At 30.8% G+C, this 15,976-nt stretch overlaps 1 protein-coding gene and 2 long non-coding RNA genes across 4 annotated transcripts; 1 reads left to right on the forward strand and 2 right to left on the reverse strand.

The window, feature by feature from the left end:
- Positions 1–3,133: 3,133 nt before the first annotated feature.
- Positions 3,134–5,160, reverse strand: LOC126736525 (uncharacterized). The gene is made up of 3 exons (XR_007660687.1): positions 5,058–5,160; positions 4,703–4,849; positions 3,134–3,485 (listed from the first exon to the last, which is right to left on the reverse strand). It is a non-coding gene; the product is annotated as an uncharacterized LOC126736525 (long non-coding RNA).
- Positions 5,161–5,196: 36 nt separating this feature from the next.
- Positions 5,197–6,019, forward strand: LOC126736513 (uncharacterized). Its single transcript, XR_007660682.1, has 2 exons — positions 5,197–5,476; positions 5,544–6,019. It is a non-coding gene; the product is annotated as an uncharacterized LOC126736513 (long non-coding RNA).
- A 3,062-nt stretch (positions 6,020–9,081) lies between these two features.
- LOC126736518 (NADH-cytochrome b5 reductase 3) lies at positions 9,082–12,139 on the reverse strand. Of its 2 annotated transcripts, none has more exons than XM_050440905.1 (7): positions 11,971–12,139; positions 10,873–10,963; positions 10,199–10,336; positions 10,029–10,147; positions 9,762–9,975; positions 9,519–9,704; positions 9,082–9,464 (listed from the first exon to the last, which is right to left on the reverse strand). In XM_050440905.1, the coding sequence occupies exons 1-7, from the start codon at positions 11,995–11,997 to the stop codon at positions 9,292–9,294; spliced, it is 948 nt and encodes a 315-aa protein (XP_050296862.1). In that variant the 5' UTR covers positions 11,998–12,139; the 3' UTR covers positions 9,082–9,291. The 2 variants fall into 2 exon arrangements, with proteins under 2 accessions (XP_050296862.1, XP_050296863.1); XM_050440906.1 differs by lacking the exon at positions 11,971–12,139 and adding an exon at positions 11,678–11,862.
- Between the last annotated feature and the right edge of the window lie 3,837 nt (positions 12,140–15,976).

Genomic DNA, 15,976 nt, shown 5'->3' on the forward strand with positions numbered 1-15,976 from the left:
TTTGGTATAAATGTTTACCTACAGTGACTGATCTGTATCAAACTCCAAAATTATATGTCAGAATATAAATTTGATATACTGGGTTTAACTGAAACATGGTTAAATCCAGGTATACCTAATAACTTGTATAATATTCCTGGATACAGATTTGTTAGGCAAGATAGGGCTCAAAGGGGAGGCGGGGTAGCACTGTATATTAATAAAAACATAAGTTTTGCGTTAGTTGATCTAAATCAAAATTTATTTGAATATATAGCTATAAAATTTATAATTAAAAACAAAAACCATATTTTTATCAATATTTATAAAGCACCCACAGTGAGCAATTCTTTATTTCTTGATCAATTTGAGGATATGTTAGGTAACTTATCTGTCAACTATGACAATATTATTATAGTGGGCGACTTTAATATAAACCTCTTAAGTAACTCTACCTACCCCAACAAGCTTAGGCAGTTATTACAAATATTTCAATATACTCAGCACATTCAGGAACCTACTAGATTTGACTTTACACATCAGACACATAGCCTCATTGATTTTATAATCACAGGTCAAAATATTAATTGTACAAAATCTGGATCCCTGGCTATTTGTCAAAGTATTACGGATCACAATTTAATATATTCTCTTCTCAAGATACCAAAAAATCATAATAAGACTGACTAACACTGACACATTTATAAATTAAGGGAAGTTAATATCTTAGGATCGATTGTATAGGGCTAACGATGTAAATGAAAAAGTTTCCATTTTAAATTCCACTTTAATACAAATAATAAATGAACATGCTTCCTTAAAAACTAAAAAAATTGTTGAAAAGTGTTACTTACCCTGGATAACAGATAATGTTAAAAAGTTAATAAAATTAAGAGATAATGCCCACAGAAAATTTTTAAGAACAAAATTAGATCAACATTTACAGTATTACAGACAGCTTCGAAACTTCACAAAACATGCAATTGCTAGGAAAAAAATTACATTTTTTAATACTTTTGCGAAGAGTAATGGAAGGGCTTTTTGGAGTACAGCAAAAAAACTTCATCTTACATCTAAAAATAATCAAATAGATATTCCGGAAACTCTTAATAACGCCACTCATATACATGATTTTTTTTTAGAAACAGATAATGAGCCTAATACAGTACCAAATCATCTCATTGACTTTTATAAAAACAACAAACTAATTACTCATATTAATTTAAAATTCAAATTAATTACCCATGAAAATTTGTTTAAAATTATTTCTAAAATAAAATCTAATGCTGTTGGCGAGGACCTTTTATCAATAAGGGATATAAAATTGTGTCTACCCTTTTGTGCGGATGCTATTGTAAATGTTATTAATTCTTGCATATTAACTTAAACTTATCCAACAATCTGGAAAACTGCAAAAATTTTACCACTACCTAAAACTAACGATCCAAAAACCCTTAAAGATATAAGACCAATTAGTACACTTTCTGCTATGTCAAAAATATTTGAAAAGCATATCTACTCACAAATTGAGTCATTCATAGAACAGCAAAATATAGTCCCAACCTGCCAATCTGGTTTTAGAAAGAATTTTAGCACAACATCAGCTTTAATTAATATCCTCAATGATATAAGAGAAAATCAAGAACAAACAAATAGTACTTGCATGACACTTTTAGATTTTAGTAAAGCTTTCGATACGGTACATCTTGAACTGTTATTAGCAAAATTAAAGTATTATGGATTCTCTACAGATGCACTAAATTTGTTACAAAATATTTTAACCTTTAGGTATAGTTACGTAAGTACAAAAAAAGACTCTACAATAATAAAGTCGGATCTCAAACTTGTCAAAAAGGGAGTACCTCAAGGATCCGTCCTTTCTCCTCTGTTATTTGCCATTTATGTAGCAGATATGTACAGGAGTGTTAAATTTTGTAAATTCAATCAATTTGCCGATGACATCCAACTTACTATACCTGTAGTGAAAAGTAATGTGATAGAAGCTAAAGAAAAACTTACTAATGACTTAGACCAATTATTCTTATATTCAAAGAACCATAATTTAAAATTAAACGCAAATAAATCTAAAATTCTTATAATAAACAAAGATAAACAACTTCGTGAACAAATTGAACAAATATTTCAGGTATCTTTAAATAATAATACTATACCAGTCGTTCAAAATGCAAAAAATTTGGGGGTGATTTTTGACACAGACCTATCTTTTCAGCAACACATAAATAGTAAACTTTCCACTGCATATTTAAGACTTAAAAATATTAATTATATTAAAAAGTATCTACCTCAAAAACAAAAATATTTTTTATGTAATTCTCTGGTTCTGTCCCTGTTTGACTATTGTGATGTTGTCTATGGTGACTCGCTATCATTGGTAACTAAAAGGTCCATTCAAAAGATGCAAAACTGGTGTATGAGGTTATCATATAATATATCTTATAGAGAGCATATAACGCCCTATCTAAATGAATTTAAAATTTCAAATATGGCCAACAGACGAAAACAACATTTTTACTGTTTCATACACAGAGTAATAAGTACTGGCAAACCCCCCTACCTTTTAGAAAAATTTAAACCGCTTCCAAGAACTACTTTAGGGCTACAGCGTACCGCCAATGACCAAAGCTATATTGTACCCCACCATAGAACTTCATGCTATGAAAAAAGTTTTGCATACACTGCTGTTAAAATGTGGAATAGCTTGACACAAGTCCTTAAGAATTCAAAATTTTTGTTTTTTAAAAATTCAATAAATAAGATCCTATTGGAAGAACAGACTAGGTTATAAGTTTTAAAAGTCACATAACTAAATTTAAGTACTTAAATAAGATCAATATTATAATAATTTCGATGTTGAGATTTTTTATTTGATTTTTTATTTTTTTATTTCGTATTGTTTCTAATATTCTGCCACGCCCTGACTTATCCCTAAAATCTAACTGTCATCAAGACTCGTTTTCCTTCTGCGCGCTCCCATTCTCTTCAGAACTCTTATTTTTAATTTGTCTTTTTGTTTTCTTTTGTTTTTTTTTTTTTTTTTTTTTTGGGAATTATTTCATTAAGTAGTTTTTTATTTATTTTTCTTTGCATACTTTGTATGTACTATTTTTTATTTTATTTTTTTTTGTATTTATTATAGTAGCTATTTATTAGGTTAAGGGTCCTTTCGCAGGCGTCCGCTCAGCGGTCACTGTTACCGGTTTTGTAATCGTGAATTGGTCCTTTTTTGTCAACTGTATATATTATGTGTAACTAAATGATACTTGTATTTTTTTACTTTTGGCAAAATAAACAATTTTGAATTTGAATTTGAATTTGAAACTCATCGAAAATGACCTCAACAGATCTTTTAACAGTCTCGGACATGAGGTAGTAATAGTAACTAAACCCAAATTGCATATCGTTGTTATGCCTGAACCGATTTCTTTCTGTAAGCTCGTATTCTACTAGGAAAGTATCTTGCAACTCTTTCATCATATTTCTAAAAACTATAGATATTATAATACATTTTATACCTAGACAGATATATTTTCTCTGCGCAGTGTAGTTTATTGACCTGAAAATTCTATTTGGGGATAACGTATTCCCGGGCTATTGTATAATTGCATATTCTCCACATTTTAAAAATAGGTTGTAATATACAGGGTGCTTTTTTTAAGGTTAAACACCGAGTATTTGAAGGCATATTTGCATAATTCCGGGTATTTTTTGTTGTATATTTTAATATGCGAAACACTAAAGTTCTGTTAACATTTTAGTATTTAAAGTAGTATTTTAGTATTATAGGAGCACATTATAGAAAAATATTATGTTCAGTGTAATAAGCTACTCTGTGTCTACAATCGTTGCATCACCCTGTACATTTATAAGAATTAAAAGTAGGACATACTACATTTATTATTAGATTCCAGTCAGACAAACTTAAGTTTTTATTAAACGAATAATAATAAATAATAATAATTAATATTTTTTTTATTTGCAAACTCAACATAACTACATAAAAAAAAGAGAAAGAAATACACATTTATAAAACGGCCGACAAATTCAGAATTCTGCCAAGGCAGATTCTGGTTTTTAACATTGTGGCCAAAACTTAAAAAAACTAGAAAAAAAAACTAACTAACGACTAAGTTTAATTATACACACCTACCCAAGAAATTTAGAACATTAACATTAACATAGTACCTCTCACAAAAAAAAAACACGCACATTAGTTACCCACACTAAACACAGATTTTCAGTTTCCACCCGTACCCAAACTAACAATATTGACCCTTCAATCTTTTACTCAGATAGCTGTTGACTCATCAGACGCACCATCATTCCCCTGCGAAAAGTCTGAACAGACACCAAACCCAACTCAAAATGTATGCCCAAAGAGTTCATCTAATATGCAAAATTATAGGAAAAGGACCTTTTAAATAATTGAGTCTTATGTCTTGGAATATGAATTGTGTTTCTTCTTAAGCCCAAATGGTGAACATCATTTCTAAGAGTAATCTTAAGATATAGGTAAGGTGGGCTACGGTATTTAAGAATTTTATAAAAAAAATTAAGTGAACGAGCAACCCTACGATTTTGCATATTTAACCACTCCAGCTCGGAAAATCTATGGAAAACGTGATTATGTCTGCGTATGCCAAAAATTAGGCGAATACATGAGTTCTGAAGCTTTTGCAATCGGTATAAATATAAATCGTTATACCTGTAAATAATAAATCATTCTCATGTCCTAGTTTTTCCAGTTTCGACAGGCAGGACTGAGCTATCTGTGGTGGACGGCACATTAAAGTAATTATATTCTTTCTAAAGGGAAACAAATTATTTTTAAGCATCTCCCTTTTAATAAATCCTAAAAAACCGTATTACCAACCTAAACGGAGAACATTAATTTTGTTTAAAAGAACTATAATTGAACATGCCACTATTTCTTATACCTTCAAATTGGTCTTTCAGCACAATATCCTCGTCACGTTTTTAAGCTATTAAGAGAGCATAATTTATAATATTTTCCACGTCTTTTTAGATATGTACAAAACAACAGTGTGACATATTATTACTAGAAATATAGTACCATATGGGTTTTTTGGCTTCTTGTCCTATGTCGGTTCTTTATTCCCTCGCCTGCATAGGCGCTGTCCCCACTGCATAGATGGTTTTGAGAGTTAATTTTTCTGTAACCATGGTTTTTGTATACATAGTTATATTAATGAATAATTGTTTTAGTTTTTAGATATACTTACATATATATTTTTTTCTTTTATTAACATTTTTAGAATTGTATTAGGATTGTCTCGTCTGTACCATCTGTTTACGAGTACAGACTAACGGTTTGGCTCATAACCTAGGGACACTCCTATTTGCCATTGTAAATACTATCAAAATGAACATTATTGTTTAATTTAATATTTGGCAAATGAAAAGTATTTGAATTTGAATTACAGATTCATCACTGGCAAGGTGAAGCGCTGGCATGTCGGTACGTATACCAGTCACTACTGTAATGGAGGACTTTACTGGTATTAAATCAATTTTTTTTAAAGCAGCACTTAGAATTACATCAGCCAAGAAAACAACGTGATGAAGCAATTTGCAAGAATTTCTAAACTGGCTTGAGGAATACACATAATACAATCTGTTCCAATGTAGAGATTTTATGTCAATTTTCTCAGCAATAATCCCTGAAGCTGAATTGTCATTTGGCAGAAGGAATTGGAGAAAAAATCTAGACATAAAATGCTAAAAAAGTGAGAAAATTTTTTGCAGATGAAAAAGTAATTTGCAGAACAAAAGATAGGGTATCTTTGCTGAGATAAAAGTTTAGCCAGAGGGTACCATTACTATGTCTCAAGATGATTTTCTGAAGAACAGTAACAATAAACGAGAATTTATTAATCTTCTTAAGACTTGTCTGGTTGAAGCAGGCATCCAAGCACAAGCAGAAAGGGATGCAGACAATCTAATTGTTAAAACCGTTGTAGATGGAAAAAGATAAATACATAAATACCTTATATTGGTTGTATGTACAGATTTTTTTTTAATTTTGACCATACATTTCTTGAGAACAAAAACATTTTACGTTAGACTTGTACGTGTAGCTCAGAAAAACATTGTTGTATAGGTATTTACTTCTTATTATAAAAGCTTTTTGTTTAAATTAAAAAACAATTAATTTAGTATTTTAACAAGTATTTTCCAGAACATACACTTGGTAGTTTCTGCAATACCTATTTTAAAATAAAAATGCGTTTTCCATTTCTTGCAACTTGGCATTATTTGTTTCCAGTGGACTTTGGCACTGGAATTTTGGCAGTATTTCCATTACTGCCAGTACATTCTCGTTGAGAAACACTTGTAACAATTTTTTTCCACCTCAACTGCCAATTTGTCTACACTAATAGATTGCAAAATAACATTGGAGTAATACCTAGTAATATATACTATCATTTCAAACATAAATTAATAAATATTTAACCGACCTACACCACCAGCATATAAATTTTTTGAACTTTAACAGTTATTGAATTATTATCGGGGCGTTTTTAATAGAAAAAGTACCTCGATCGCTGTATTTCAGGTCCTACAGAATCTAAGGCTGTCCCCAATGTTCATTCCATTAGATATCGGGTCATAAGATGAGAATTTTTGGCAGCGCATCTTCAACATGCACCTATAGAGAAAGATTTACTTATATATATGTAGTTTGCGACTATTTAACTTTCACTGACATATCATCATCTGAAGGCACTGGAGGGCTGGTATAGGGGGATCTATTAATTGACCTTTAATTGTTATACTGATGAGTGAATGTACTGAACAACAGGTAAGCTATTCTGAATATAAGAAATTTAATTATATAATTCGAGTAAATGATATAAAGATCTTGCCTAAAACATGTTCTTTAGATGCGAGACCAAATCTGAACTTTTTGGTTCCTATATCTATAGTTATGGTTCATAATGGTTTTTTGGATTAGCAATAATCTATATTCTTTAGTTTAGGGTCTTAAATTAAATAATTATTGTTTCTTAGTTGTCTAGAGAGCTTGACGTTAATTATGTCTAGTTAAAGTGATGATACTCTGACATCAGATAATGAAAATACATTTGTGAAACGTTTTAATAGGCTTAAGGCTTATAAATTGCATATTAAATTTGTTATGCGAGAACAAACAAAATTTTAAATTAATTTTAACTCAGAAAAAAAATATTGGCGAAGAAATGAAGATTTTTAACCCTAACCCACATATTTATCTATTCATATAGTGGGGGTTTATGCACCAGAAGATATAGAGGAACAATGGTGTTTAATTTTTTCCTTTAATTAATATGTATAAAATAAGAAAACTAAAACATTTAGAAAATATCAATATGAAACATTCCATGAATATTTCTAACGAACTAATCCAGGTATTTCCAATATACATTTAATATTTGTAGATATTAAATGACCTGAATATTTATTAAATGATATTAAATGTAGACCTGATTGGTCTGTGCTTAATCTATTATGTAAATACATAATATACCCAAAGTTTTCGAAGCGATTTATCTACAGTACGACTTTAGACCTATATTTTCATTTGAGCTTCTTCAATGATGTTTAACTTAAACCTTTTGAATTTTTAGCTCAGGTTATGGAAAACGGAGTAGTGGTTCGTCTCGTATACAGCGATTTTTTAAAAGCATTTGATCGTTTAAAGTCTTGTGTATAAACTTTGCAGGGTGGGTAAAAGTAAAAACTCTTTTTCAAATTAATAAAATCAATATATTTTCTAGCATTGCACGAAATCCCCATAGGTCTCTTTTACTTAAATGAACTAAAATTTATTGCTTGTCGATTACATTAAATTAATGTATAAGTACGGTCTAAAAATGTTACTAAAACTAAAATCGTAATACGATACTACTAACCATCCTAAAACATGTAAAAGTAAAAATGCAAACTTATTGAGACAAACAATACGATATAAAAGCACAAACATATTACTTGACAAACACCTGTTTATAAAATATAGAATTTAGCTATATATGAGCAGCTATAGGCCAGCTTTCTTAAGGAATTTGTTGCAATTGAAATTGAAAATAAAAGATCAAGAGAGAAGACATAGTCTATATACCCAGTCTCAGTAATAACGGAGCACAGTGCTCCAAGTAGGGATCAGATACCAGTCATCAGTCTGTTGAATGTTACCTCATTTACTTAGAGCCTGAGCATTTTTTGTTTTGTATATCTATTTTGAAACTGGATAAACTTAATTTTGCCAGAGTTTAGGACAAACAACTTTTCATCACACCACACTTCTGCGTTTTAGCCGCAACGGAATTTTCAAGATTTAGGGCTTTTTTTCATTTCTATGCGAAACCACTCGTGCATTGTCATTAGCAAAGGGTCTTAATGGATACTATTTAGATCGTTACAAAATGTAATGCAAAGAAGCGGAGATAGATAGAAGAGAACCTTAGGGAGCCCCTGTTTTAGTGGTTGTGAAACTTGATCTGTAGGTGTTGTTTATAATACCATCTTTTCTTCCCCTAATCTCAACATTGGTTGATTTGAGTGAACAAAAATGTCTTAAACCAGTCCTTACCACAAAGTCCTACTGATTTCAGGACATCCAAGGGAAGTCCGTGATCCATTATATTAAAAGTCTTGTACTCAAGTCAAAATACACTGCTAATGTGTAGTTTCCATCATTTATGGTTTTCGCAATTATATTTATGTCACTATCATAAACTGCCACAGGTGTAGAATTGTTTATGTCAGAGATAATTAATGTAACGTTTTTTACTTTTAGAAAATGAATTTGTTTTGCCGATGATCTTAAACCTTAAGCCCAAGTAAAGTCAAAGGATGAGTTCATCTTCAAGATAATCTTCAGGATAATTTACAGAGACTCTAATGATGCAGTGACTGCGATATGGCTAATGAAATAAATACGGCACTTATTATGGTGGCTCATCATTGAGCTGTTTGAACCAAATTACTTCAAAGTTAAAGACCTTTTTACGAAACAAATTATTCAGAAAGATTGTAATCAGTAACGACCCATAACGCCATATTGTAAATAAAACAAAATCCGAGTAACGTGCAACAACGACTTTAATTAAAAATTTCAAAACATTAATCCTCTTATATTTAAGTTATAAATATTGCAAATTTATTAAATTCACATGAATTAATACTTATAGTACAATAAAAACAATCTTAAATGCAACCATGTCATTTATAAGTTGATAATGTCAGTTCTATCATCTAGACAACCAAAACACCTTTGAGATATTCTGTAACCAATTAATAAGCCAAAAGTAGATCTTTATCATGACCAAGTTTCTCCAGATTTGGTATACAGGCAAAATTAATCATAGGTGGTGGACCACACATCAAAGTAATTGTATCTTTAGAGGCGGGGAACAAGTGGTCTTTAAGCATTTCCTCATTGATAAATCCGGAACTGTACTTCCAATCTGAAATCAAAAACGATTAAAGAATTAAAAAATAAGCTCCAAAAAGAGACATACTTGGTCCAGGCCTGTCCAGAGTGTACCACAATTTAAACTGATCGGGATTTTTTTTGCTTACGGCCTCAAGTTCGTCTCTCAACAAAATATCATCTTCGGTTTGATTGGCGAACAAAATTGCGCATTGGGTAGAGTCGTTTTCGTCCTTTTCAATTTGCCTGATAAGTTGCAAAATTGGTGTAATACCTAAAATGCGAATCACTTGATTAAAAAAAAAATAATTAAATTTAGAAATGAACTTGCCAACGCCACCAGCAATAAGGTTAATTTTGTTAACCTTAACTGTAACTGGGGGATCCTTGCGGAGTTTCCTTATGGAAAACGTGCCTGGACTAACATACTGAATTCTGCCAGAAGGACCTCTGAAGTCGATTGTATCACCAATTTTCATTGCTTCTAGATATTGGGTCATAAGACCTCCATTGGGGAATTTAGGGTGGACATTTTTAAAATATATCTAAAATAATTGTCCTTGTACAATTGAAACAATCATTTTTTAATTTATTTTACCTTAACAACCAGATCAACATATCCCTGATCATCATCTGAAGATACTGGGGTGTAGGACCTAACAATTAAGTTACCATCAACAACTGCTGATAAGTGTATGTGTTGACCAACCGGCAACCCTAGTTAAAGATAATAATAGATATGATAGTTTTCATAGCACCAACTCTTACCTAAAACTTGGTCTTTAGATGGAAGTCCAAACCTGAAATTTCTAGTATCATGGCTGATAATAGTTTTTTCAATTAGTGGCAGTTTATATTTCACTTGAGGGTCTTGAAGTAATACTTTTTTGCCTTTTCCACGTTTTCCTATATCAAAAAAAATCCTGATTATTTTTAATAAATCACTTCCCTATAAATACAAATTAATTATAGTCATATATGAACATTCTTGTGTGCATCAGATGAGGTGCTAAGAAATATGCAATATTGCACATATTTCTAAATTAATATTCCTCAGCACATAACATAGAGGAATGGAAAAAGAATAAAATTAGCAAATTCTGTTTCCACAATTTGCTTACAAAATATTAAGGTCCAGATAGAAAAAGCAATAAAAATAAATAATACCAAGATTTTATAGCCTTATTTCATTCAGTCAAAGAATATATGACAATGTAATATGCCTGGAATATTCTATTTAAAAACAAATAAAATCATTCCACCACTGATTAAAAGGGAAAATACTTAGAATATGATTGAAACTTTTTTTAAAAAAGATTCACAATCATTCTTAAAATGGGAACTCTTTTTGCATTTAGCCTGTTATCCTATATATGGGTTTGTTTAGTACTTTTACCTAAATAGTCATTTTCTTCAAACAACTATTTATTACTTTAGCTTACCTTGACTGGACGACGAGTGGGCTGCAAAGTAGAACTTATAAATTACAAATGAGGTGACCACAACACCAATTCCTAGAGCTATTGGTAGCACCTGCAACAATATAATTTTTATAGTAAAAATGTATAGTTAAGATTTACTTTAGGCCTAAGTGATTAAGCATAGGACCTAATTATTTGCCTCCTTATCATAAAATATTTGTATTCTCCAAATTTATGGATTCAGGAAAGAATAAAGGGCATCTACATCACTAATAAAAGAGGTTCTTGAAATTATAGCAGTGGAACTGCTGCCCTAATATTCTTAGACTACAGTAAGTATTTTTATGTAATAAACCATCCCTTAGCTTGATATTCAGTTATGATGGAGTTGTCAACAAAATATTTATCCAAAAGGCATCAAGTTGTTTAGATTAGTAAAGAAGTAGAACTAGGGATTTGCAATAAATGCCAAATTGTTGTTAGGTAGGAAAATGTTGTTTCTGTTTTAAATGTTATTTCCTTGAAGTTATTTAATACATTATGAACATGCACAGTAACATTTCAGTAAATAGCAATAATTGAACTTTGAACTTGCTTTAAAATAAAAATGCATTTATATTGTTATCATTTATATATGGATGAGACTAGTATCTACTGAGAATAGATTATACTCATTATGTTGTTATTCCAATAAAAAGCCATTAGATATAAATTAGAAATGTAAATTTTAAGCAAGTCCTATGCATAACAATGACTGATATGAATATTCAATCATTAAAATTACATATGAATTAAAATATGTATTATTGTGATTAAAGTAAGCTACCTGATTGCTCTCTTCATTGGACATTCTTTATGTTTAGTGTGTTTTGCAGCATATACTCGCACAATAAAAATGATGGCAAACACCTTTTATTTGGTACCGATCAGTAAAGCAGTACCAAACTGAAATTAAACGTCAAGTTAACTTTAACTGTGACCTTCTCAGACTAGTACAACCAATTTAATTAAAGTGGTTATAAACAAATTATTTATACATTTCTTATCTCCATCAATATCACACTTAAAATTACATAACCTGGACAAGTTTTTAATAGGTTTTTTTAAAATTTTTCCTACCGTGCTAACTGATGATAGTTGAACCATAACTAATTTATATATTTGAGCTAAGTATTTATTTAAATTCTAATAATATTATTAAAATACAGGAAAATATACACTTTTCTATTGTGGTTTCAAATGTGGTGTCTAATGTCTCAAAGAGGCCACGAGTGCCCCCTGAGGCATCATAATCAAGTTCCGTGCGTTAGAGGTTATGTTAGAGAGGTATTTATAGTTCCGTTACGATGTTTTGTAATGCGTATAGTACGGGTAAATTAGAATATAAGTCATATTCCATTTGATATTTTAGAATCTTGGATCATGGTCTCAAAATTAGCCTCCTGGCGGAGAATGATTGAGCTAAATTAACTTGATTTTATTGATTCTTATTGCCCAAGAAATGCTCTTTTCAAGGATACCAAACTTGTATAAATTGGTCAAACCGTTAAGAAGTTAAATCAGGTTATTGCAAAAATAATTGAATGTGAAAAAAAATTAGTTTATTATGCGAAATTTAAATAAAATGCAATTTTAAAATTTAAGATGGCAGTTACGTCTTCTAGTGGTCATTTTTAGAACTTGAACTAGAAACATTTTCGAATAGAAATATAACATGAACCAGAAATATTTTCCAGCGATTCTTCATGACCGATTTACCTCATATTAAAAGTCATATGACGAACGGTTCCGAGATATCGCCGAGAAACAGTCTTATTGGGTCACCCGAGTTATGTATTTTATATTGAAAATACACTTTTTAAAAAAACTAATTTTATTAAATATGATAACCAAAAAATAACTACGTTCAAGACGAGAATTAATTATGGAGTGTTTTTCTATATCTAATATCGATTAATCGTAAGCTAATTAGTATAACAAAATAATATAAACTAAGCATAACAATAATATAAAATAAGCACTTTCATCAGAACCTTGAGGTCGATGTCCGGGTTGTACTGGAACTGGGTCACATAACTCCTCCCTCCTCAAGTTCGGAAAACATGGGTAACTTTGTTTTGCGAAGAGGAATCCGGGCATCGGGGTGTTCTTTCTTAGGCTGCTTCTTCCTCTGCATGATATATTTCCATGAGCCATAAGCCATTGCACATAGGATGAGAATGGCTAGCATCGCTGTGGGGGTTATCCAGTGGTAATTTGTGGTGGAGGTTTCGATGAGATGAAGGTTGACTGAAGACAACGTTTTTTGAGCTACAGCCAATTCTTCCAAGTTCACCTCTTCTAGTTGATTGTTGAATTTTCACAATAATTATTAAAATAAGGAAGGAATGAAGGATCACTAACGATTATGCTGCTTCAAGTCGCAACGGTGACTTCTTCTAGGTTCTTTACTCAGTAAATAGTAAAAACTAACGATTTTTGGATTTTGTGCTTTCAGGAATCTCGCACACGGTTTCCAAACACACAGGTGTCCAAAAGATCTTCTGAGTTACGACCGACTGCGCCAGTTATGTATTTTATATTGAAAATACACTTTTTAAAAAAACTAATTTTATTAAATATGACAACCAAAAAATAACTACGTTCAAGACGAGAATTAATTATGGAGTGTTTTTCTATATCTAATATCGATTAATCGTAAGCTAATTAGTGTAACAAAATAATATAAACTAAGCATAACAATAATATAAAATAAGCACTTTCATCAGAACCTTGAGGTCGATGTCCGGGTTGTACAGGAACTGGGTCACATAACTCCCAGTACATAATGAGTACCCTAAATGCTTTACATACTGTATTTGTGGAAACTAAATCGAATTTTCCAGAGTTAATATATTGACCATCCTATGGATAATAAGGAGCAAGCCACTAGACTTCAAATTATCCCATAAAGTTTCATTGGCCTTCAGCTCATCAAAAGATATTTTGAAAAGCATAATGAGCTTACCTTACTATATCTTTTTAAGTGAGTCCTATGGATATATTTCATAATATAGAAAGAGAAGCTATTATCTACTTTTATTCAACTATTATTAACGATCCAAACCTTATTAAAGACATATCCTTATCATTAAACCCACAATTTTTATTTTTACAGCCCAATTAAATGTTCATGTTTAGAAAATATATGTTGAGAGTATAAATTACTTAAATTAGACATTAGCTTAAAGTAAAATCGTCGAACTTTAGTTTGGAATATGACTTATATGAGACACACTATAAAAAAAAGCACTTTTCTGTAATGGCGCCCCGTACTCTGGAATTTAGGATCGTGGTTTTAAGTTGGTAATAGTAATAGACAAGTTTACAAATAATTTATATAGCATAATATCTATGGTTATGATAAATTAGTTGCAAAATTTACTGCTGAGCTTTTTATGCTAATTTGTGTAAAAACATATAAATATCAAGTTAAAACCTTGCCCTAAAACCCTATATATGCATCTATATTTATCGCTATTTATGCAATCTATAGACAGAGTCCATTAAATGATTACAATTTGTTACTAATAACCAATAACTTGGGCTACAGATTACCAATAAGGCCCTTCGCCCCAGATAACTCAATAAGTGAGTTGAAGGAAATAAAAATATTCTGCATTAAATATGATTTCTTTAAACCTAAATGACTCATAGAATATGTCAATATCATTAGTAGGTTTGCATATTCAAAAATTTGCGACTCTTTATCTAAATTGGTATTTGTTTTTTTATATAAAAAGTCTTTCGATCTCTTTTGTTATGAATGTTTACCGTTAATAAAAATTTATTTATTTGTTACAAGTATCAACAGCTACAAAGCCACTTACAGATACGTGCCATAAAAAGTACTGAAATAAATAATAAAAGGAAATACAAAAATGAGCAAATACACAATGCGCATAATAACGCAGAAATTACCTACACTAATAAAATACAATGACAAATCCTTAACACATCATTGATCAGTTCAGTTCTGTTTCAGTTTATTTATGTCAATGTCAATATCGGAAGCATATAGGTTAAAATATTCACAATGTTTACAAATGGGAGTATTTTTTTGACACTTGGTTCGTGGATAAGCTAGATAAAATACTAATAGACGGCGAGTGTTAATTTCCGTTAAAGGAAAGGTAACTGAGAATTTCAGACAACAATGTATTTTATTTTTCAGTATTTTGAAAAAGGTGAATAAAAATGTTCTAATTCTTCTCTAACTCAGAGACAGTCTATCAAAAACCTGCACTAAATGATTATGATTATGACTCTCTGGGGATATATACCAAATTTTCGAAAATACATGAACCTTAAAAACCTCCTCTGAAAGTCTTCAACCATTGCCACTTAGATACTGTACTGGGGGGACCAAATAATGGACCCATATTCCAAGATTGGGAAAAACTAAGCTATCAAAAAGATAAAGACTCACTTCTATACTTAGCTCCTTAGTGGTTCTAATAATAAATCTAGAAATTTTTTAGCATTTCTTACTCTAGGTAAAATGTATTTAGAAAATGAAAGAGTCGGGTCAAAAAGCATTCCTAGATCCCTCTACTTGAAGTTTTTCACCATTTAAGGTGTAATTAAAAATTATAGGATTACTATTTAGAGTGAATGACATACAAGCACATTTACTGACATTTCATCTGAAGCTATTTAATTGGTCTCAGCTCGCAACATCGCAAAATTTATCTTGCAACGCCTGAATTCTCCATCTAAATCTGAAGGAAACACTTAAAATCATCGGCAAACAAGAATCCCCTTGCATTTTTAATATTGCAAGTCAGGCCGTTGACAGCAGCCAAAACAAGAGTAGTCCAAGATTGAAGCCTTATAGAAAACCAGAAGTACTTTTAAAGATACATAACTTAAAAACTTTCATTTTAACACATTGAAACCTAGAACTGAGATATAACTGAATTAGGCTAGTAATAGGATACATCCAAGTCTGACAAAGATTTCAGGATTGTACACTGTCTCACTATATCAAATGCTTTCTCCATATCTGTATAGATAATATCAACTTGACATTTTCCATTAATATACTGAGCAAGAACCCATGTTGACATGAAGTATTTCACGAAAT

The sequence above is a fragment of the Anthonomus grandis genome, chromosome 5 (genome assembly GCF_022605725.1).
Source record: "Anthonomus grandis grandis chromosome 5, icAntGran1.3, whole genome shotgun sequence".
Classification (NCBI taxonomy): Eukaryota; Metazoa; Arthropoda; class Insecta; order Coleoptera; family Curculionidae; genus Anthonomus; species Anthonomus grandis.

Bases quoted from the DNA above. Each gene is read 5' to 3' on its own strand.
- LOC126736518 (XM_050440905.1), bottom strand. From the start codon at position 11,997: ATGGTTCAACTATCATCAGTTAGCACG. The intron at 10,148-10,198 runs GTAAGAGTTGGT...ATCTTTAACTAG, and splicing joins ATCTAAAGACCAAGTTTTAG to GGTTGCCGGTTGGTCAACAC. The intron at 9,705-9,761 runs GCAAGTTCATTT...TTCGCATTTTAG, and splicing joins CCTTATTGCTGGTGGCGTTG to GTATTACACCAATTTTGCAA.